A 16,103-nucleotide genomic window follows, 5' to 3' on the forward strand; every position below is an offset into this window, starting at 1 on the left:
CTATGCTGATCTTGATTAGTCTTTGGAATTGAAAAAGTCAAGATTCTCCATGAGTTGTGTCAAGGTTCACTTGGTAGCAATAACTGACTTTCGTTCCTCCGTTGAGGGATTCTCAGTGTTTCCTCACCCCGCTAACAGCAAGATTAATTAAGGGGCTGATGAACCATTTCTCCACCAATTAGAGAACCCACCCTTTTATGTGATCTACACTTGGACCTTATTTGTCACATGGACCCCCCCTTTGAGCCATCACCTGAAGATGGCTTTCCGGGTGGTATCACTTCTGCATGAAGAGTTGGGGAACTAGGGTGTTATCAGGCATGCACCCCACATTGGCCCATCGAGAGCTGGGTGGGACCAGATGGTTCTAAGCTACTAATTAGGCTGCAAGGCAGAGAGTTAATTGATGAGGAACAGGCTCACCTGGACAGGACATGTGGGGCCTGTAGAAAGCTAGATTGCTGGAGAGGGGCATGGCAGCTAGGTAAGGGCAGTAACTCCATGGAAGGAAAAAGGAGTGTTTGTGGCTGCAGGAAGGCAAGCTGCACAGACTTCCTGAGAGGAGGTAATAGGGAAGATGGCGAACCCAGAGAGCGGGGGAGCTAATTAGGTAGGAAAAAGCTCAGAGAAAAAGCAGCAAGGTCACAGGCAGGACAGGCCTCGGCTATATATAATAGGGTCTCTGGGCTGGAACCCAATGTGGAGGGTGGGCCTGGGTTCCCCTACCAGACACTGGGTAGTGACTCAGGACGCAGGAGATGCCCGCCAGCTGGAAAGACTTTGATTTCCCCAGAAGGGGAGGGACTTGGTAACTTGGCCAGAGTGCCAAGCCATGGACTGGAAGTGGCAGCAATGAGAGCAAGAGAGGCTGCCTACAGAGAGAAGAGGAGGGTGCAGCTGAGAGCGACCAGCAGGAGGTGCCGCGAGTACATAGGGAACCTGTCACAGTGGGGCTTTAATTTAGTCCCTCCCATTACAGTATTCTTCAGGAATAAAGTTTCATTACGACCATATCCTAAGTTTCTCCCAAAGGTATCTTCTGAATTCCATATTGACCAGATTATTCAGCTTCCAGTCTCCTTCCTGAAACCATACCAGACCAGGAAGGGAATTGTTCTCCATGCTTTGGATGTCAGAAGGGCATTAGCCTTCTGTCTGGAAAAAACTAAACCCTTTTGAAAGTCTCCCAGACTGTTTGTTTCATTTATGGACAGATCCAGGGAATCCAAAGTCTCCATTCAAAGTTTCTCAAGGTGGATCTCTTCTGAGGTGCTAGCCCATTCTGCAAGATCCCAGTCTCTATCTAGAGCATTATTGAAAGATGTTCTAGTGGCTGAAATGTGTGGAGCGGCAGCCAACACTATGCGTTGCTTCACGCAACCAGATCACATGCTGCAATTGGCAAATGAAGTTGTGTCTTCAGTATAGGACTCAAATCCAAAGCTCTGTTACCTTCCCTCCTTCACCTATGCTTCTGAGTTTCATCTTGTGGGCCTTCATGGTAGAGAAGGAACTGAGGGCAGTTCCCCAGCACAGCTCAATGTATTCTTGGTACCGGGCACGAGGATGTCTGGAGCACATGAATGTGCCGAATGGGTACAGCTACTGAATGTCTCCAATCAAAGGCACATGAGGTGCATGCACAACTGAAGTGGAGTACCCATAGGGATGCAACTCTTGAAGAACTGCAGTTACTGCACAAGATGAGTGATCTCTTCTTCTGTACAGTTTCTTTAACTTCGGCGCTGGTAACTTTTCAAAGAAAATCTGTAGTTTGAAGTAGGACCTACCTCTTTTCCCCTCATCTCCTAGGAATTTCAGGATGATGTCCCATCCGACCCAGAAGCTACTCACCTCCTTGCTTTCACCTCCCCATATGATCTTCAACCATGGATTGATTTATAAAGCACAAATCTTAATCCTAAATGTCCATTTGATAGTCAAGAGATTCTCTTTTGTGCAGCTGCTCATTGGGAATCTCCCCAGCAGGTATTCTCCTTAATCCTGCAAAAGGCACAGGATATAAATGACAGGCTAGTTGTCTATTTAGTAATGCTGGAAATATGGCCAAAATGATTAAATCTGACGAGGTGACAAGGTAACAGGTGAAGATAAGAAATGTAAATGCAATGCAATGAATAAAGGGGGAGGCAGTAGAGGAATACAAAGGAGGGGGAGAAAACTGAGCTACGATGATAATTTTCAATGCATGGGGAGCAATGTGGAGACACTAGAAAAAAGGATGTTGCAGTAGTCAAGAGGCTCTGGATGACTTTTAGCTGTTACCACCTATAGCTGCTCCTTAAAACTTAATTCCTACCTTCATCCAGCATTACTCTCTTGACTGGCAGCTGATACCTATTTCAAAAAAGCAATAGTGCAAGGCTTTACACTAAAAATACTTAAAGGAGAAATGCTATTTGCTTGAAACTGACTCATTGAGTAGATTGTCCAAATAGATACACCCTCTCGACTTCTTCAGAGTCTCTGATATGGATTCTTCTTCAGAGTCTCTGATATGGATTCTGAAGAAGTGGAAGTAACTCTGTTCTGCAAATGAGCACATACATGACCTTAATGCTTCCTGCTTTCTAGAGGGTTTTGACTGTGGTGCCAAGGTCATACACACTCTCGAGAGTGTGACTCTGTGCTACAAAATTTTGAAAAAACAGTTATTTACCATTAACCTTTCTTTTCGACTTGTACCGTGGTTTCCACATTGAACAACCAGTCAGAATACAGGCTTTCCTAATGTCATCCTATTATCTAATATATATTTATTTGTGAACTTTTACAGATATGTATAAACAGGACATGTGTCAATATAAAAATTCTGGATTACGACTGTAATTACACAAAATGCAGTAACAGAGGGGTAAGTAGGAAAGATTTTAACATCCTCAGATTTTCAGAGTATAATACGTAGAGCACTGAACTTAGTCTCTTACAAGTGATGCTTCACATTAGACTTAATAAGATTATTTTAGTTGGACAAGATCTTAAAAAGCAGTAATTAATGTATTTTGAGAAGGAATCTTATCAACTATACACCATCTGATGTAAAGCCACATATGACACATGATACAGTCAGATCTGCAAAATAGCCAGATCTCATGCCATTTGGGATTTAATTGCCAATACATTATTTCTATATGTTGCACTGACAGTCAGCTGGGGAGTCAGTGAAGAACAAGAAACTCAGGTGTTACATTCTCATAGCACAAGATTAAAGTTTCTTGGAGTCTTCAACAATAGCCCTAAGAGGAGCATAATACATGACAGGATTTAGAAATTGTAGAGGGTTGCACACTTCATTGCTTCCAGAAGCAAGCTCAGTGCTCGCACCATCTTGCATCCCTTTTTTAGAGTGAATTGCTGCAGAGGGGAAGGGGGGGAAAAAACCTCAAGCAGCTGTCTCCAGTTAAGAAGTCCCCTCAGAGCCTGATGGGTATGGGGGAGTTTTAGACCTATATAAGCTAGATATAATTCATTCTAAGGAAGGAGAGAAAGGTATGGTGACACTATAGAAGACTGAGATGCTGAAGCACTACTTTTGGAAATAATTTTCCTAATACATTTACTAATGTTCACCATAGCTTAGCTTCTACTCAAGTATTCCTTTATTAGTCTAAAGGCCAGTTGGTGTTTGATTACATTCAAAACACAAATACCAGCATATACACATTTATATTTTAGCAATGATATAGTTATAAGCCATGCCCAAATATGCACAATAGGATCAGACTTGGGTGATACCTTCCCAGCTCCTGGATTAAGCAGTTCTTTATAATAAATCAGTATATGTAATCAATAATTTACTGCACCTGGTACCCAATTAATGTTGTTTTCTTTATTTTTAAAGAATTATTTACTGCATCTGAACCGAAACCTTAAATAAGATAATACTGTTATTTCCAGGGTCACTACAAATTTAACACAAACATCCTTTCTTCTCATTTCAGCCTCTTTTCTTCTCATTTTGTTTGGTCACAAGCTTTGGGCCTGTCACTTGCACTAACATTCAAATTCAATTTAAAACTGTAGTTCACCAAGTCTATATTCCTACAAGTACCTAGGGAAAAAGAACTCCAGAAACTGTCACGAGAAGAAAGAAAAACTGATGGGGAAAAACTAAATAATTATACACCCCTTTTTAACGTATTAGTATGTTAATGTTTATCTGGCAAACCCCCTGGTCCAAGCGAGAATCCACCGGTTCAAATCTTCCATTTCTCTCTATAAGCTCCCTATGCGCCACCTTCCAATCCTCATACCAGGGACTCTGTATTACCCTCCATGCTGTGCCTTCCCTCCCCCCACTCCACCTGTGGCAGGGGCTCTTTCTTCTCCCCCTTTCCCCCAAGGATCTGTTTCCCCAACAACAACTGTGGAACAGACTTTGGGGAGGCTGCACACACAGAGAGAGGAAGGAAGAGAAATACTGTGTAGTTGAGTGTAGGACCACTTCACTTTACTCAGCCAAAAATTGAGCTGATGTCTCCATCTGACAGCAAAGATCATAATCTCCAGGACCACAGAAAGTGATTAAAAAAACAAAAAACATTTTCAACCATCATTATCCCCTGGGATTCCTTGGTTTACTAATGGATACAGTAAAACCCATGTAAGCAGAGTCAGGATGAGCTCTACCCTGACATCTGGTGGTGAATTATGGCGAGTGTGGAAAAGAACTCCAGGGGCTGATCTTGTTTGCATAGGCACACCCACTCGCCTGGCAGGAAACACAGCAACTGAAAGTGGTTACTTTGGCTGGTGTGGGATCCCCAGTTTCTCTATTATTGGGGCAGGAAGAATAAAGTTTTGTTACCCTGATTCTGTGAATCAAGGCCAGTGGAACTGTTGTATGACAGAAGGACTGAGTGAGTCCTTCACCATTACCTAAGTAGCACTTGCTTGACAAGGGGCATGGGTTACAAAACCCAGTGAATGGAGAGAGGATGGGGACAGGTATTTGTATCTGATGGTATGGGCCCCCTCTGAGGGTCCGAAACACCAATTGCACCACCTCCTCTCTTCACTGTTGAATGTCAGAGCTAACTTTGATTCCCTTAGGAGTCTAGTTACAGGCTGCTGAGCTGAATTCACTTTGGGCCAATGGTGCACCAGCACTGGGGCTCCCCTACTATACTATGAGCTGAAATCGCTAAGAGCTGAAATCACAAAAGAGCTGATGTTAGTAAGAGCTGAGATCACTGAGGCTATGTTAACTAGTGGGGGAGCCTGAAGCTATATTGCTCAGCAGCTGGCGGAGCAATTTGTGGGGACGACTGGAGGAGCAGCGAGCGGTGTGGAGCCTTGCGGGGCCGGTTGGAGTGGCCCAAGGAACGGCAAGCGGAGCTGTTTGCGGGGACGGCTGGAACGGCTCACAGGTCGGTGAGCGGAGCAGAGCGGAGTGGAGTGGAGCGGAGCAGCTTGTAGAGTGGAGCAGTTCGTGGGATGGCAGGAAAGTGGACTGGCTCGTGGTAAAGGCTGCGGCGGAACCCCCACGGAGAAACAGACAGCTGGCCAGCCTTGGATCACGTAAGGTGCCCCTTAACACTCTGCGTGCCCCCCCACTTTTACTCTGGGGCTGCACTGACCAGGGGCAGAGACTTTGGGGGTTGTTGGACTTTTGGGACTTTGGGTGGTTGCTGGACCCCAGAGACTTTGGGGATGTTGGACTTTGGGGACTCTGGGTGATTTTTGGGTTGCTGGATTCAAGAACCAAAGGGAAAGGACACAGCCCAATTTGCTGGGGTGGGTTTTGCTCATGGTTTGTGTTATGAATCCTGTTTATGGTGTTTTTCCAATTTTATGTTGATGTCGTTTACCTCATGTTATTAAACATTTTCTGCTACACTCAGACTCCGTGCTTGCGAGAGGGGAAGTATTGCCTCTTAGAGGTACCCAGGGGGGTGGTATGTAATTGTCCCAGGTCACTGGGTGGGGGCTCGAGCCGGTTTGCATTGTGTTATTGAAACGGAACCCCTAGATACAGAACCCGGCCCTTGTTGCTGCCAACTTAGATGGGCAGAAGGGTTACACCCATATTCCTCACAGAGGGGTGTGAGGCTTGCAAATATCGGTTAACTAAAGTCCTCTCCTGCTGACATAGCTAATGCCGCTCATAGGGGTGGTTTAATTATGCTGGCAGAAGAGCTCTCTCCTGCTGGCAAAGAGCAGCTACACGGGACACCTTACATTGGCAGTTGAAATGGTACAGCTGTAAGGTCCGTAGTGAAGACATAGCCTAAGTCTATCCTGTGCTAACTTTAAAGGAGAAATTTGCTCTGCAGGATGAAGGGCTGTTATTTGTAGGTAGTAGCTTAGCTTACACACCAAAATTAATGGGAGGAATCAGGAAGAGATGAACATTGTCATTCATTCCAAAAGGATTTGAAATAACTGAGAAACAGCATGACTTAACTTGTCCTCAAATTCCAGTGAAATGCAATATCTATGTGTATCACTGCAGCAAAGTTTTAAATATCACCTCAATGGCAGTGGAGTCACTGGGATTCCTGGTAAACTGTCCAAAGTCCCAGCGTGACACAGACTAGATAGGATACTTCCTAGACATAACTATAAGGCTTGGAGAGCTGGGACTAGAACCCTGATCCTTTGGCTCCAAAAAAATCTAAGTCTCTACAGCTTGTGATAAAGGAGAGCTCCTGTAGTAGCTACTAATGGAACTGTGAAGCTCATTAAAAAAGCAACATGAGACAGTCAGTCCATTACTTACCCACCAACCAGTTAGACAATGTTCAGCCTGAGCAGCCGACATTCTCAGGAGTTGGTGTCTAGCAGTCAGATGCCCGTCTGTAAGGTGATCTATGCAGACCACAGATGCAATTACTATTTAAATCAAACACACACAAATGGGAAGCTGGGACAAGAAGCCCAAGATGTATGTGCCCTAGTTTTAGCTGGACTGTGAGGCAGTTAAACTCTTCAGTGGGCTGAGTGTAAGAGCCCAGCCTGTAAAGATCACCTTAAGTGCCAGGCTAGAGAAGAAGATGCGAGGGCTGTAGCACATTAGCTAGCTGAATGGTACTGACAGAGGCAGCCATAAGAGATTAAGGGATTCAGTAGGAAGCAGGTGCTCCTGGGAAGAAGAAGCACGGCTTCTGCCCAAATGGAGGGGAGAGGATTTTGTGTGTGGATTGGAGCCTGAAAATGGGACAATCACTCTCTTCTTTAACACCCTGAAGAAAAGAGGACCCAGATTATTCAGCTGTCCTGATTAAAGGGAATGGAGAGATTTTAATTGGGAAACCTTAGAAAAATAAATGTGGTGCATGAAATTCTAGTAAAAAAAAATATTTACTAAGAATGTTTCTTAAAACCTAGTTCTACAGTATAAAAACCCATCTGGCTGATTTCTGGCCTGACCTGAGGACAGGGCCGGCGCTTCCATTTAGGCGACCTAGGCGGTTGCCTAGGGCACCACGATTTGGGGGGGCGGCATTTTGCCGCGCTCGGTGGCAATTCTGCGGCGGGTCCTTCACTCGCTCCGGGACCCGCCGCCGAAGTTCCCTGAAGACCGGGAGCGCGGAAGGACCCCCCCGCCGCAGAATTGCCAACGACGACCGGGAGCGCAGAAGGACCCCTGCCTAGGGCACCAAAAACCCTGGCACCGCTCCTGCCTGAGGACACTGTACTACTGAGCATTAACCTGAGCTGAACCAACTTCTAACCATGCTTTTTTGGCAGAAACTGTCATTTATCACATATTTGTGCATAAACTAACACAATGGGAGTCCACCCTTCTTCTGTCCTTTAGGCACTACTGCAAAGTAAATGTTAAATTATAATAACGAGCATTGTGTCCTCACCTCGATTTACTCCAAGAAGTAGAAAACCTGTTTTATAATCCAATGGCTCCTTCTCTACTTTACGTCAGCCAATGAGCCAACACCTGCTTTTCAAATTGCATTCCTAGCACCACATGGTGTAGTGCAAAAATAGAAACAATAGCATTTGCATGGCTGAAAATGGTGTTCAAGGCTTACAGGTTAATACAACCAGCTTCCCCTGGCTCTGAGGGTAAAACATACTCCTCCAAGATAAGAATGTCCAGTTCTCTACTTTTTATAGTACAGGCCAGAGAGAAGGAAGAAACCAACTCTGCCATATGCAATCTGCTGTTGCTTTCTTGCTTCCTATCTTTCCTCTTGAGGCTTCACTAAACGTTTCAATAACATTAAAATGTCTTTTATAATAAATTAATAATTCTAAACATTGGATTTTCTCATCTGAGGAGAAGTTTGCTCTATCATGTACTCTATTTTCAAAGGCTTGGTGATACCTACCAGAGTGGGTATGCAGTGATTCCATTACATTTTGTCTTTCAGCTCCAAAATATAGCCCTATACAATTTAAACTAAAGGAGAACTGATTTAAGTGGTTAAAGAAATTGGTTCCATTTTTAGATCTTTTGGTCAGCCACTAGATGATAAGATTGCACACTAATAAACCAAAGTCAGTATATTGACTCCTCCCTCCAAAAATGGAGACTCTGGATAACTAGTTATCTTGGTGCTCCTATCAAGGGAGTTGGAGAAACTTAAAGTATCAGCTAAGAAACTACCATTCTGTTTTTTATTTAGTATGATGCCATAGAGTACAGGGCAGTTAGAATGTATAAAGAGCTCAGAAAGGCCGTATTTTCATCAAATTGCTCATTTGGTTCATGTTATTTATACCCTTATTCTATTTCAGCTGTGCAACAGTAAGAAAAACTGCCATTGTGATTTTGGTTGGGCCCCTCCAGATTGTAAATTAAAAGGCTTTGGAGGAAGTGTTGACAGTGGGCCCCCTCCGACTGCCAGTAGTAAGTGCTGTGAAAAACTAAGACCTTTATATTTTATCCTGTTTTTTAGTCTAAAACCAGGAACCTATAACCTGTATTCTAATGTGGTCCATGCAGCTGTCACCCACGCCTTTGTCACATCCAGGCTATGCTACAGCAATGTGGTCAATTGGAGCGGTCCTTGAAAGGAGCTGGAAGTCATTACTTATATAACACTCAAAAGGCCTGTTTCTGATATCCTTACTCATACCAAGTGTAGCCCGATCCATAGATTATGTATTAATTCTATTGATTACTTAAGAATTCTCAGTTATCACTCTGAGATTTGACAAGTTTTTGTTCCAAGATCAGGCCCAGTATTATTAAAATTACTCTATAGCTGTGAGCTCCGATGTGCACAGTTGCAACACTCACACTGTAGGAACCCTTCTACAATAGTTTATTAATACATTTAGCAAAGTCACAAACACTCGAACCCAGTAAAGTGGATAGAGATAATACAGAATGTACATCTGAACATCCATATACTCACACCATCCCTGGCAGAACAACCTGAAAATGTTAACCATTATCTTTCCCTTCATCATCATCATCCTCATTACCTCCAGTGGCCATCATCCTGGCACCTCCCAAGGGCTACACCTCTCTCTTCTCCCACACACAGGCTTGAATGCAACTTTTATAATATATTACACTGATGCCACTACGTCTAATGCATATTCAATAGGGGTTTCTCCCCCTCTTCTTTATTTGTATTCCTTCACCGTACTAGTGTTAAGGTGCCCTTCTCCTATTGGTTAGTATAATAATGATCTCAACTTATTATCATATACATCAGTTCGTTGCTGTGGTACTCTTGTGGTCAGATATCTGCAGATGTTCTATCCAAAAGCCAGTGTTAGCTCGTGTTCCTGTCGTTGGCTGGTGTCGTTATGGACAAAATCCCCCCTTACACACACTATTTCTAGTTCCCCAAAACTTAGGGGTGACCGTTAGGCCATTTATCTGTGCCACAGTTCACAGGTTGCAAGTCTTAAGCTATAGGTTACAGGCCTGTAAGTTCCTTGCATTACTGCCAAATAAAATAAATGCTAAAGCTAGCCCCTTGGGCTACACAAGTAGCACCTTACTTTACAAATGGATCAGTGGGGTCTTGTGGAGATAAGGTACTATTCATCATGAATGAGTGTATCAGAATCTGGCCCTAAATAGACACCAGAGGCAAAAGAGTCGTGTGAAGAAGGCGATGCACTTTTTTCCTACCTACCTTCAAGGGAGTTCCTACCCAAACCCCTTGAATTTTTCCTTCTTCCTTATGTAGCATTTCTCCATCTTACCATAAGCCTAAATCCCCCCGTCCTAGTAGTCACCCATTCCTTTTAACTGGTTATTACTTTCCAGTTTTTATAAAGTCACTGAATTCCCATATCTCCCCAATTCTTCCAGTGATTGTCCAAATATAGTCCATTTTTGGGGTGCATGTGGGGTAGAAAGGACTATTCCAAGTTGCTGAGCACCAAGTAATTTCATCTTTAAAATTACTAAAATTTCATAGCCTTGAGTAATACAAAATAATAGGCCAAATCATAATAAATGTCTCTCTTAATGCCAGTGCAGGGACATGACTCCCATTGTTTAGGCATATGAGGTTCTTTGCCAGGCCTTAGCAGATACCACAACTAAAGACAAGCAAAATAATCATAATTATGAACTGTGACTATTGTTAAGGAAAGGGAAAAAATTAAAACCAAAACAGAACACAAACTAACAATGGTTACTTCAGTTACAATCTTGTCCATATGTCTCTCTCTGGAGAGCTTTTGACAGAGATTACACCTTTTCAGAGTTGGTCTACCCTTGGAAGGGGGCCAAAGTACCTTATTTTCCAAAATTGGTAGTGAGCCTTGTCTTAGTGTATCATAGATAATAAAACCGTTTATAGATAGGCAAAATACTTCTGTTTAAGGGCAGGTGAGCCCATTTTGAGTTATCACGGATAACATAACAGGTTATAAATGGACAAAAGTGAGTAATCTTAACTACGGCCTATGAAATCAAAAATAATATTTCAATCAGTTACTCAAAAGAAGTCATTCAATGAGCTTCATTGAAAGAGGCAAATCAATGAAACCTTAAATCCAAATTAAATCCCACTATTTCTCTCTGTTTACCAATGTTAATTTATGTCTCCTGTTCAGGAATACATAGGTGTCACTGTGCCTCAGTGGGTCACAGCTGAGAATATCAGATTCAGAACAAACAGCTGAGAAATAGGGTAGAATCACCCTAAGCTGGTGGTTATTCTATTATTAGACATACTAACCCAGTGACCAAAGTAAATTTCTGTCTCACCAAATTGGTTAACAAGAAGTCAAAATACAGTCTCCTTAGGCATTTTAACGCTCATCTCACCACACAGACACTGGGCTCTATGATGAGTGATTACTGAAAACCAGTTTCATCACATATAGGGTCCTTCTAATCCCAAGAGATCAGCCACTTAGCCAGGTGAATATTCCAATAATCACTCTGCTACCAATCCTTTAGTAACTAAATCTAAAGGTTTATTAATACAAAAGAGTTAAAGGGTTAATAGATCATATACATACAGTAATCACAATGTTGTTATATCAGGTTTGTAGCAGTGATGTTATAGACTGCTGGCTTGTAAAGTCTTTCTGGTAACTTTCAAAAGATTGGAAGGTCCTCAGTCCATAGTTCAATATGCTCCTTTTAGTTGTAAATCCAGAGAATAGAGCAGGAAAGAGACAAAATGGAGTCATCACAGAGGTCTTTTATATGCTTTGCCATGTGCCTGGAAATTTTATGTTTCAAACAAAGCTCACAGCCCAGTTTGTGGAAAGTTACTGGCACAAGATGGAGTCCAGGGTCACATGAGCATATCACATGTCCTTATATGGCTTGATGACTCACAGAGGGTAGCCATTGGCCCCTTGGAGGCTGAGGTGTTGGTCAGAAGAACTGTGTGGGCAGAATGAGTTTCTTCTATGGCCTATTGTGAGAGCTAAGTGTCTGTAATGGGCCATCAACTCAAAGCTGTCTAGCCTTGATATACATCTTCTCTTGTGGGTGTTACCCAGGAATACAGCACATATGTAAGATAACAGTGCATAGCCAATATTCATAGCTCCATATACAAAAATGATACATGCATATAAACAGGATAATCATACTTAGCAAATCATAACTTTTCCATTGACACCTTACATGTCATGCTTTGTACAAGATTTGTTGCAATTGTCTAACGGTGGCAATATCAATGATATAGATGGTCATATTTCAATCATGCAGCATAACAATAGGCTAAATAATTTGGTTTAACAGAAGAAGCTGTTATATCTTAAATGACAATAGTATTTCAATGTTTGCAGTGTTGTAGCCATATTGGTCCCAGGATATTAGAGAGAGAAAGTGGTAAAGTAGTATCTTTTATTGGACCAATTTCTGTTGGTGACAGAGACAAGTGGGCTTCTTCACCTTGAATGGTCCCTTAGAATTCGTGCTAACTACTTATGCTAAACAATTTGTTCCACCTTGTATTTAGTGTGACCCCCAAGTACTACGTTTCCCAGACCTGAAGAAGTGTTCTGCATTGCTCAAAAGCTTCTCTCTTTCACCCACAGAAGTTGGTCCAATAACAGATATTACCTCACCCATCGTGTCTGTCAAATAGCATTTTAGTACCATTAAAACCATTACAAGAAAAACATGAAATGCAATCCTTTGACAGGGCTTTACAACTTCATTTCACCATACATGTTGAAATCTTGATGATGTTGTCATCTGAACTGGAAGGTTGCTTCTTCTTGATGCTGCTCTTTGGCTGTTTTCTCCTTAGCTGGCTTGCTTGTAGAGACAAGCTAAGCAGAGATGAGAGGCTATAGTCAATGCTGTAAAGTTGAGGATAGGAGCAGAAAGAGTTTGCTTAATTCAGAGGGTTTTTACATCCTTTTCTTTCTGTAACTACATGGAAGGATGAAAACACCCCTTTCAGGCTTGGCTGGATTCAAAATTTTTGGTTGTCATCCTTTCATTAGCTCAGCACCTTCATGGTTTGGTCTTGGGAACAGTTTCAGCTAGTGAACGGTGATCTGCTACTACCTGTGCAGTAGGATTATAATCTTTCCTGAACTTGATAATTATACTGTCTTTCTCTTTGTGGTGGAAATTTCTCTGAACACTGTTCAGATGCAAGAAGTGAGTTTCTTACCCACGAAAGCTAATGCTCCCAATACTTCTGTTAGTCTTAAAGGTGCCACAGGACCCTCTGTTGCTTTTTACAGATTCAGACTAACACGGCTACCCCTCTGATACTTGGATTTATGGCATGCCATTTGCAGTATATTTACAACTTGTAACTAAAGACTTCTATTAAATATTTTAAAATAATAATTTTAAGCACAAATCACAATAGTCAATGCTTATATACATTTCAAAACATCACATAAAAATAATTCAGAAAGTTAAAGCAAGATAGAAGTTATAAAAGCTGCATATTAGAGTCTGTGTAAACCAATGTGGGTGCAAAAAGCCAAAAAGGTGTTATCTTCCCTGACACTTGGCTTCTCACTGTGTCACAAGAAAGCAGAAACCTGCATTTTTTTAAATTCGCCTGAACATGTCATTTAATAGAATAAGCAACCAAAAACATAAGTGGTGGTGTTCTATTCTACAAGCATCATGTGTATGTAAGCAATCACAAGTGGTATTTAAAATTCAGGAAAGTCACAGGCAAGTTTACAATGACCTAAAATTCTAAGAATATATTATAATAATTTCTGATAACCATTTATGCATCAGTACTGAAGTCTATTGTCCACATTTGCAAGCACCTCATGCACTCAAGATTGGATTCTTTCAGTCAGCAATGTCCAATGGGGCCATGCATGCACCTTGTGTGCCCTCAGACCTCCCTCCATCCCCACATGAGGACATAAAGAATGGAGCAGGCCCAACCATTGTTCAGTTCCTCCTTATCACCCAGCTATGGTGGCCAGATGGAACCCTTGGTAGTGTCTACAACTCTTGTGGTCTGTGTGACCCAAAACCTATTTTTGTTAATAACTAGTTCATTTATTAGTGCAGTGTTAGTGTAGTTAGAATTACTACTTAATGTCCATTGGCTATTGCTAGTCTAAGAGTAAAGATTTTTGATCAATCTATCTCACGTGCCAGTTCTTTTGGTATTCTGGGATGCAGATTATCCAGTCCCCCCAATTTGAGCACATTAGGAACTTTAAGTTGTTTTCTTATACACAGCTTTGCATTGTTGTGTGAGATGAACACATTTCCAGGGATCATATTAAGATTCCAAAACTCATTTGTGACCTAGGTCAGGTTTGAACTGAGGTGAAATATTAGTGCAATTACGGATTTACTAATCTGCTTTAAAAAGAAATGTAAATGCACAGCTTCCACCTCAGATGTGGTAATTTCCATGGTAATTTTATGAATGTGGAGTGAGTGGTTTATTTTGTAAGCAACAAAGAGTATTTGTGGATATATACCAACACTGTGTCCAGTATCTGCCTGCTCCCGTATCTTGTAGGGAGACTCCTGCTGCAGGTCTAACAGACTGAGGCAGCTCCATCCCTTTATACCCTCAGCTAGCAACATGAGCATATGGAGGGCACATATGCTCATGTTTCCTCAGTGGGGGGAAACATCTCTGGGTTCAGGACACTGGCACACACACACACACCTGAACTGGAGTGGACATGTGCAACACATCTCAAAGAACAACAGTTACCGAACAGGTTTCTAACAGCTTTTTCTCTGCCTGTGACATACACAATATTTTAATCTCCTGAAGCCCGTAATACTTTGGTCTAATTCTGGTTGCTGGGCTTGGTGTGGGGATGGCAAGTGGTGTTAGTGTCCTGTACTATACAGGAGGTCAGACCTTTGTCAGGGTTCCCCCCCACACTCTGAAACCCTCTTTGCTGCCTAGCAGACTGTGAATCTGCCCTGGGGTTTCCCCTTCCTCCCAGGGATAGCATGTCTCTCCCTGAATTACAAGCACACAGAGCCTCAGGAACCTAGTTAAGTTCCTTGGGGATTACATTCACATTATTTTCCAGTCCTGGAGGAGAAAGGGGACTGGCATCCACTCCTGGACTTAGATGGCTCAGTGCCTTCACCCACCATTTCAAGTTCAGGATGGTATCCCTAGCCTCTCCTCATGACTGGTTTTCAGCTCTCAACCTGCAAAGCACATATTTTCACAGTTCACCGAGATTACAAATGGGAAATTTTCACTATCAGTACAAAGAACAGGAGTACTTGTGGCACCATAGAGACTTACAAATTTATTTCAGCATAAGCTTTCGTGGGCTACAGCTCACTTCTTCAGATGCATAGAGTGAAACACACAGACAGAAGATATTATTAATACAGAGAACATGAAAAGGTGGAATTACGCATACCAATTGTAAGAGTCCAATCAATTGAGATGAGCTATCAGTAGCAGCGGAAGAAAAAACTTTGAAGTGATAATCGAGATGACCCATAGAAGGTGTGAGGAGAACTTAACATGGGGGGGGGGAAAATTCAATTAGTGTAATGACCCAACCATTCCCAGTCTCTGTTTAGACCTAAGTTAATTGTGTCTAATTTGCATATTAATTCGAGTTCAGCAGTCTCTCTTTGGAGTCTGTTTTTGAAGTTTTTTTGTTGCAAAACTGACACCTTCAAGTCTGTCACTGAGTGATTAGAGAGGTTGAAGTGTTCTCCCACTGGTTTTTGAATGCTATGATTCCTGATGTCAGATTTGTGTCCATTTATTCTTTTGCGTACAGACTGTCCAGTTTGGCCAATGTACATGGCAGAGGGGCATTGCTGGCACATGATGGCATATATCACGTTGGTAGATGTGCAGGTGAACGAGCCCTTGATGGTGTGGCTGATGTGGTTAGGTCCTATGATGGTGTCACTTGAATAGATATGTGGACAGAGCTGGCATCGGGCTTTGTTGCAAGGACAGGTTCCTGGGTTAGTGTTTTTGTTGTATGGTGTGCGGTTGCTGGTGAGTATTTGCTTAAGGTTGGGAGGCTGTCTGTAAGCGAGGACTGGTCTGTCTCCCAAGATCTGTGAGAGTGAGGGATCATCTTTCAGGATAAGTTGTAGCTCTTTGATGATGCACTGGAGAGGTTTCAGTTGGGGGCTGAAGGTGGCGGCTAGAGGCGTTCTGTTATTTTCTTTGTTGGGCCTATCCTGTAGTAGGTGGCTTCTGGGTACTCTTCTGGCTCTGTCAATCTGTTTTTTCACTTCA

General features: G+C 42.4%; 1 protein-coding gene across 1 annotated transcript in view; it reads left to right on the plus strand.

Annotated features, from left to right (window-relative positions):
• The window catches only part of LOC113407719 (disintegrin and metalloproteinase domain-containing protein 20-like), a gene marked incomplete at its 3' end in the record, with an annotated part of 214,612 nt that overhangs the window by 177,462 nt on the left and 21,047 nt on the right, over positions 1-16,103 (plus strand). Inside the window, 2 exon segments of the mRNA XM_026657440.1 lie at positions 2,798-2,875; positions 8,722-8,833. Coding sequence (XP_026513225.1) covers positions 2,798-2,875; positions 8,722-8,833 — 190 coding nt within the window.

Source organism: Terrapene carolina, unplaced genomic scaffold (assembly GCF_002925995.2).
Source record: "Terrapene carolina triunguis isolate 2854851 unplaced genomic scaffold, T_m_triunguis-2.0 Scaffold244, whole genome shotgun sequence".
Lineage (NCBI taxonomy): Eukaryota > Metazoa > Chordata > Testudines > Emydidae > Terrapene > Terrapene triunguis.